General features: G+C 38.9%; 1 protein-coding gene across 1 annotated transcript; it reads right to left on the reverse strand.

Annotated features, from left to right (window-relative positions):
* Positions 1–2391: 2391 nt before the first annotated feature.
* TMEM17 (transmembrane protein 17) lies at positions 2392–8306 on the reverse strand. The gene is made up of 4 exons (XM_003984037.6): positions 7997–8306; positions 4484–4587; positions 4198–4311; positions 2392–3304 (listed from the first exon to the last, which is right to left on the reverse strand). Exons 1-4 carry the CDS (start codon positions 8094–8096, stop codon positions 3026–3028), a joined length of 597 nt encoding a protein of 198 aa, XP_003984086.1. The 5' UTR covers positions 8097–8306; the 3' UTR covers positions 2392–3025.
* Between the last annotated feature and the right edge of the window lie 460 nt (positions 8307–8766).

Raw genomic sequence — 8766 nt, forward strand, 5'->3', positions numbered from 1 at the left:
ATATATAATACCTGAAACAGTACTCAGAGTCACTATTATTTCGGTTTCTTAATACTGAAATGAACAGTTAATACACATTCTTCAAATCTCAAGTGTTACTTTGTTTGGAAAGACTTTACAGATTCTTCATCTTCTGTAACCCCCTTCTCTGTAATCCCACAGTGCCCATTATATTGTACGATCATTGATTTGCTTGTCTGCTTTTCCCACCAGACAGTGTACTTGTTAATAGTGCACAGGCGAGCGTGTGTGTGTTTAACCACACTCCTCACACCCCTCACCATGTCCCCTGCCTGTGCTCTGACAGTGAGATGAATAGTGGGTGCTCAGTAATGCTGATGAAGGGCCAACATGCTAATAATCCTGGACACTAGATGCCAGGAACAAACTGGGGAGACGTGCTGGAAGTGAAAGACTGTTATCCTATCAGGTACCTATCAGGTAGAAATTGTTCAGTGCATCTCACCCTGATGAAGTTGGACTTCTCTACTTTGTCTTAAGGGTGTCCTGCAAATATTGTACCTCCCACATCATACACCTGAGAACTGGGAGCAGTCTTAGTTGTCTGTGAACCTCCACTATTCCCTTGTACATACTAGACATTCAAGCATCCATTGATTAAAATCCAATTTTCAAAATACATTCTGATTTACAGAAATTTGCGTCCACTTTGTCCGTGATAAGCCAAAGCCTCTGGAATAAAAAAAATATGTGAAAGACAAAATATTTGTGAAGGTCAAAATCCTAACTAGAAATTTTCAGAACTGTGTCGTGGACCCCTAGAAAGATAGATGTAACAGGAATTAAGAATGGACGAACTTATTCAAATAAAACACAAACAAGGACTGCAGGAACTCCAAATGTGCTGACATGTAAACATCTTCTTCTACCTCAATTTTCATATGCTTATAGGGAACAGGGTATACCCCGACAGAAAATACTGGTTCGGCCCAACACAAAATCATGGTTTTGTTGTCTAGATGGAAAACAAATGACTCGGTCATGTTCTCAATTGATTTTCTTACTTTCTTTTTTCCCACCCTTATTATATTTGCATTTTAAGCAATATAGATAGTACAACCAAAACAATTTTTTTTGTAGAAAATTTTAATCAAATTCATTTTCCAATTTTTATAGCCTTTAAAATTTGACTATGACTCTAATATTTTACCTATTAATCCTTTAATATAAATTAAAGTATGAATGTATCAGAGGCTCTGATATTTAAGATAAAACTCTGGAAACTGTTATATAAAACAGTCTTGCTTAATCATCCCCTTAATTTATCTGCTATATAGACTTAATGTTCTTATTTTATATTTTCTTTAACACCTCTCCCCGGGGTGCCTCAGTGGCTCAGTTGGTTAAGTGTCCGACTCTTGGTTTCGGCTCAGGTCATGATCTCACAGTTCACGAGTTCGAGCCTGGCATTGGGCTCTGCACTGGCAGTGTGGAGCCTGCTTGGGATTCTCTTCACGAGCTTGCTCTCTCTCTCTCGCAAAATAAACTGAAAACAATTAAAAAAAAATCACTTATCCCCATCTGGAAACAAATGCAAACAAATGTAAGTTAAAAAAAAATAACCAAACAATTCTATTTTGGATTTCAAAGTATTGGAATATACATAGTAACTTCTCTGGTACAAGGGAGAAGTTAAACAGCCTGTGCATCGGGGGAGAAATCTTTGACTGAACTTTATATATATTAATAGGAAGCAGAAATAATGAAACTAGCATGATTAGTTTGGGCAGGTGTAATTACGAGTGAAAACATTTTCAAAAATTAAGCAATGTAAGAATGAATAAGGCAAAACAGGGAGATACTAGGATGAGCCTGAATTACAGAAAAGGAAAATTGGAAAGAACACTTTTTAATGTAGCTACAACTGTTCTCAGTAAAATGCATTACTTATAAAAGGCACATTTCCCTATAGCTAAGAAGAAAATATTATAACCCTTAAGACAATTCGATCATCACTAAAAATAATGTTGAGATACACCCATGCAGCTTTGTTCTTAACAACTCCTTTAAAAAGGTTTGCTCTATTAGCAAGGAAACATGCTCATTTAAGATCATGAGTGCAATCTCTTTTGCCCATCTCAGCTCTCACTGTGTATTAACAGGGACGCTGCTTTTCAAATCAAGTCTCATGTAAATCTAATGGTTATGCATTCTTCAGTGAACAGTGATTTAATAGCTGAGATCACAAGGGTTAATAAATGTGCCTAGGGCAGTGCCTACTACATAAAAGGCTCTCTTATCTATCTATCTATCTATCTATCTATCTATCTATCTATCTATCTATCTCCTTCCCTTGCAACTCTGCAATAAAAATAATAAACCCATAGCCCAAAATAGCTATACAACATAGGAATGATTTGTTGTAGATACTTTAACATAAATATTTCATAATTTATTATAAAGACATTTTTGTACACAACCACTATAAATACTTAACATGGTTTTATAACAGTTGCAATTTTATGATTTCCTAAATACCATGATAACCCACCTGTTTTTAACCTCTGTATAAAAGCTAAGTGTAGGGTTAGAATTTAACCCAGGACACATCAAAATCTGGTGTTTTGGTTTATAAATATAGTTAATACATCAGGATATTGACAAGAATTGCCATGTGCTTCAGATGTACTGCCAAGACATGAAGAGCCAACAAGCTTCAAAGAAATATACACGTTTCTAGTTTTAGGTGCTAACAAGAAATATTACTGTAAAGCTGGTAAACTGTGACTACCAACGCAGATTTCTATACACCTGAAAAAGTCAACAACAAAAATACTAAGATATTTGTCCACCAGGTGGACAGTATCTAGGCTGTAGGGTTGACTTACTGCTTTCGTGTACTGTACAATCAGTCTTATCATTGCCCCCAGCTTTGGAATTTCAGAGCTAGACAATATACAGTTCAAAACACTTGCTTTGTCCTTTCTCTCATGCTAGATCTCTGATATGTCCCTCTTACAGTCTTGCTAAAGGATCTTTCAGCTTTTCACTCAACAGCCCTGGGTCAAATCTCTTCTATACAGGATCTCATTCTTCTCGTGCCTCCTCTGTATGCAGAGAGCCGGTCAAAGTCTTGGAGGTGGAAACGAGTTGCCAACTGATTTACCATTTTCCTCAGGGTAACAAAGGCTGAAACAACTTGGAAAGTAAGGAACAAAGTGAAGATGATGTGTATTGCTTTTTCCAATGGCAGATTCGTTAGGCCTTCATTAAAGAGCAAGAATAGAATTAAAGGCAGTTGCAACAGAAGACTCAAAAGCCAAAAGCCAGCCAATTCAGGAACCTGCAACGACACACAATAAGAGTAAATCAGATCAGTAAAGTACAGTCTTTCATTTATATAGATCATCAGTACTGGGTACCTACATTATGAGCTCTGTAATTCAAAAGGAGTAGAAAATGGTCCGTGTCCTCAAAGGCTTACAGTCTAGATTAAAAGTGAAAACTAACTTAGGTGGCAATGCTAGAATGATATACATTAATAAATAATTGAATGCATCACAAAGAGGCATGAACTAAATACTGTAAGAAATAAGACAACAGTGATTAGGTGAAAGAAAGAGTCCAAGCATGTAGGCTGTTGAAGTTGGGTAGAAGGAAGAAGAGGCGAGAAGGTAAGTAAGCAAAGAAAAGCATGACCAGGAATCAACATGTCTGGGGGAATGGATGCTTGGGTTAGAAATAACAAGTGAGACCGGTAGGTGCCTAATTCTGAAGAGCTGAGAAAACCACAGAAATCTTTAAGCATTATCCCTACGCTGTGGTGACTGTAAATGCTTAGGCAACACAATGACTCAGAAAAACGTGTCTGGCCTAGGATTCCTGAGTTTATAATCTCTCCCATTTTCTTATTCAGGATCCAAACATGTTTAATTGACCATGTATTTTCAAGGCAGGTGGAGAAGAGGGAAAACTGTCAATTCTTAAGTGCTGACTATCTTCAGGTATTTTATATAAATTATTTCATTTAATCCCAACAAACCTTGAAGTAAATATTTCCCCCATTTTATATACAAAGAAAGCCAGGCTCTGGAGATTGAACAGACTACAGGGACAGAATTAGTAAAGCTGGAGGCAGGCCTTTGCTCCTTCTACCACAGCTCCCTGCCTTTTCCTCATCATGAAAACCGTATTGTCTTTATGTGTAGCACTGAGAGAAAGGAAAGAAGAGCCTACCTTTTCCTGTAGGTTCCCCATGTAGCCCAGATACAACCTGATAGCTTCAATTAAGGTTATTATGATGATAACAGTGACCACAATGAATTTGTAGTAATCAGGCAAGACTGAATACTAAAAAACAACAAAAAGAACACAAAAATAAACATGTTTGTAAAATCTCACATAGAGTAAAACTGACCTGAGATAGAAAAGAAATTTTAAAAACTTTAATTTTATTGACAATGTAACAATGCCAGGAATGGGCAGAAGAGACCTCAGCAGAAGTATTAAAGCACAGACTTACCTTCATCTGAAGCATCATAATGCTGCTTACCCACCAAAGTGGGAAAAAGTAAGTGTTAAAATAAAGTGACATCTGCAATGCCAAACTGGAAACCATTTCATTATCTACAAAAGAAAGAGACAGAAAAAAAAACCAAGCTCCTAATTCTGGTCAATGCCCTATATGTCCTTTAGTTTCTTAAAATTAGTATCTATAGTGTTGGTTCAACAAAACTCCAAATTTTAAGCCAATTTATAATCACTGACAGCAAAAGGAAATATCTATCATAGTACTATTTAATTCATATACTGGCTTCATGGGGGGATGTTTCTTTCTTATTTTTTTTAAGTTTGTTTATTTTGAGGGGGGGCAGGGAGGGGCAGACAGAGAATCCCAGGTAGGCTCTTCACAGTCAGCACAGAGCCCTGTGGCTCTGTGACTTGTGGCTCGAGCTCAAAACCGTGAGATCATGACTTCAGCAGAAGTCAGACAGGCTCAACTGATGAGCCACCCAGGCACCCCTCGTAGAGGTATGTTTCGTAGTTTTCAATTACTTCTTCAATTTGCCATTACAGTCTGCTGATTTTCTGCACACTAATGGTGTAGATTAAATGTGGAGTATCAATTTGAATCCTATTGAACAGGTAACAATAATGATCATAACCTCCTTTGCAGAGTTCTATGTAAAAAGCCTATAAAATTAACACATAAAATACATAAAAACTTACCTTTCACACACCTCTCTTCAGCATACTCTAATCCCATCCATTCACTAATACCCAATTTAATGCCACTTTGTCCGTAAGTCCTTTCTTGATCCTATTCCCCCACCCTGGTAGAAATCTCTTCCCCTCTAGGTATTTACTTCTAACCTGTGCGTAAGAAAGTGTTAGCAAAGAACATCCCCCTGCTCTAGACAGTCTAGTGCGCTGAGAGATCAGGAGCTTTGGAGTCCAAGTAAACCCATAACTCCTCAAACACCCCTGGAATCCTCAATGCCACACTTGGGATAAATTATTTAACCTCTTTGAGTCTCAATTTCTTCATATGTAAAATGGTAACATTAAAAGTACCTCACAGGTTGCTTGCAAGGATTAGAGATAGTATTAATTACTTTACCCTACCACCATGCCTGGTACTTAGCAGGCACTCAATAACATTAGTCCCCTTTCCTTCTCTTTTACTTAATACACAGACTCATTGTAAGCACAAATCCCTAATTTGAGATACTAATAGAACCTAAAATCTTGCCATACACATGGTGCATACCAAATATGTACAAGCAGAAAGAATGGAAACATACTGTCATAAAGACATCAATGTAGACATTTGTGATTCATGAGCTTCATTTATCTAAGGGTGATTGCCTAATACCTTTTGCTTCTATGTAAGAGAGAAAGGTCCTAAATTAAGAATTTGATTTTTTAAATTAAGCCCTACAAATACATTCTAAATTTGACTAAATTCTAACAGTTTAGGAACAGATAATGCATTTTGAAATCAATTGCCCTAAATGTAACAATTTATAAAGGCCCTAAAATAAATTTCTTAAAAACTTTTTTTCTCTCCATAGCTGAGTATATCTGCCATTCAATAATTTTAAAATATAAGAAATAATCCTGGTCTCTCAGAGTAAGGTTTCCTATAGCTCCAAGAATTTGCCTGATTATTAATCTACTTTTTTTTTACTCCGATATTATGACCTACTTTTGCTTGTACCTATTTAATTTTTTTTTGCTTGTACCTATTTAATTTTTTTTTTTTTGCTTGTACCTATTTCTTACATTATCAGTGATAACAGAATGAATTCTTAAAATTTGTTAAACCTGAAGGCAACTCACCAGCCTAGGATTTTTTCATAACAGTACAACTCTAGGTCAGTGGACGTGGTAATGGTATACACTTGTAATTACAGTGCAAATAATCAAACCTACTTCGGATCCACAAGGAAGAAAATGTGGGAAGGAAATGATAAATTAAGCTGAAAAATTTAATACCTTTGGAGCAGAAATTAGTCAAATTTTGCTAAGGAGTTTTTATGTTAGAAATTGTGTACATGAGCATCTTAAGCGTTACGCTATAGTTATACGGCATTTCAAACTTATAATCATGCAACTGAAAATCAAGTTAATATGCAAATGAACCTTGAAAGCACAAGACATGAATTTACTAAATTTTGCAAAAGTACCAGTTGAGTTCTGTAAACGGAATTTAAATTAAAACATTATATAAATCAGGGGTAGGCAAACTACCAGCCAGCTGCCTGTTTTTTGTATAGCAAGTGAGCTAAAAATGGTTTTTCACATTTTTAAATGGTTGGGGGAAAAAAATCAAAGAATAATATTTTGTGACACTGAAAATCATGAAATTCAAATTTTAGTGTCCATAAATAAAGTTTTATTGGAACACTGCCACATCTATGCATTTACCATTATCTATGGCTGCCACAGAGACCTATGGCCTGCAAGTCTAAAATATTTGTTACCAGCCCTTTACAGAAAATGTCCGCTGACCTCTGATACCTTGCATCACCAGACTTTACTGCCTGTTAAGGCTTCGCTTTAGAATCAGAGACTTGACCTAATTTTTCACATTATACTTTTCTCTGTACATCCTAAATCTTAAAGAGGCCTAAATTCAGGGTGAAAACAATGCAACTATGGGAACGTACTTTTCTCTGCGCTCTTTTAAAAGTCCCTAGACCAAGCAGGAGGAAAAGGTTTCTATTTCCCCAGCAGAGTTCAGTGATAAAAACCACATGGATTTGGATGACAGTATGTTGTCTATCATCATGATTTAAGGAGGGAAACTGTTCTGGAGGAAACAGAGTTACCACTTGCCGTCAAGTTGAATGCTGTATCGTGGTATTTTGTTAGCGATTTAGGGAAAGAGTTGTACATGGTGAGGGGAATGTGGAGATGACAGGGAAGGGGGCGAGCTTTGTTGAAAGCGATTCTACTGTGGCAGCTACCATTCTGGAGTGGATAGCGGTTTAACAGGACTCATTAAAAAAAAAAAAAAATCTTTCCATCTCTTCCGCCAGAAAACGGACTTGCGGTGGAACGTGGTCGTTTTGCGAGTAAAGGAGAAGAGAAGATATTTTAACCAAGGTGGGGAGTGGGAAGGGGAGACTGCCTGGGCTGTTTTCAGTCCAGCTTGGCCACAAACGCCAGAGCGGAAGTCGCAGAGGAAAAACACCGCCGGCCTTCGCGGAGGATGCGGGACCGGACGTGTGCTGCGAAGGCAGTGTTTATGTTTTTAGTTTCTGAGGAAGGCCGGTGCCACCTCAGCGGCTAGGCTTACAGTTCGCCGGCCAGGACCGTTAGGGATACGGGACTGGAAGTGTCCCAGCCCCAGCCCCAGCCCCAACCCCAACCTAGGGGTGGGCCCCTCCTCCGGCTCTCTTTCCGCACTGCGGAAAACCAGCTGAAGGCGAGGCCGCCATTTTAGGTCCGGGCAAACTCTGGCCGCTCCTTAAACCCACGCCAGGTCCTCCGCAGGCCATACCCGCTGCGCCGGGCCTCTGCCACTCACCAGGACCCTCGCTGTACTCCGGCCCGGTCCGGTTGGAGTCGCTGAACACGGTCCGGCTGAAGTTTCCCAGCCGCTGGCGGACCGGATCCGGCAGCTCCATGGCCGGGCCTCGGTACGGCTTACAGCTAGGTCTGCGGACGCTGCCTCCTTCTACCGTTCCCACGGCAACCGGGCAGCGCGAGATGCTGGGGCCCAGGCGCGCGCGGCCGCCCTGCGGGGCAGAAGCGCAGGTCGCGAGCACGGACGCCTGGAAAGGAGAGGTGTTCTGAGAGTTGTGTCCTGGCGAGCGCCGCAACCTCGTGTGCGAAACGGCAGATTCCTTAGTCCTGTTATAAGCCTCATCATTCTTAAAAACAAATAGAAACAATAATAAATGAGCCGAGGTTGGTTTGTGATATAAGGAGCCGTCACACCTCGTCAGTGGGATGCAAGCTTTCTGGAAGGAAATATAGAACGAACGTAGAACTTACAGAATGTTCATGACCCGGTGGCTTCTTTCTTAGGACTATACATTTGAAAAGTTTTATTATTAATATATAGTGTGTATGCGTATACATACAATATTTTTAATAAAATATTCTTAGCATATAATATACATTCCTAGAACTGTGGATAGATGTATACGCACACACCACACGCACATTTGATGGAATACATTGCTGCATCTTAAAAAACATGCTTGCAACGAATATTTGATTGTATGGATTAGCTTTTAAGTAAAAATAAAACCTAAGTAGAAGTGAACCCAATTTTGCAAAATGTGTGTGTGT

Source organism: Felis catus, chromosome A3 (assembly GCF_018350175.1).
Source record: "Felis catus isolate Fca126 chromosome A3, F.catus_Fca126_mat1.0, whole genome shotgun sequence".
Classification (NCBI taxonomy): Eukaryota; Metazoa; Chordata; class Mammalia; order Carnivora; family Felidae; genus Felis; species Felis catus.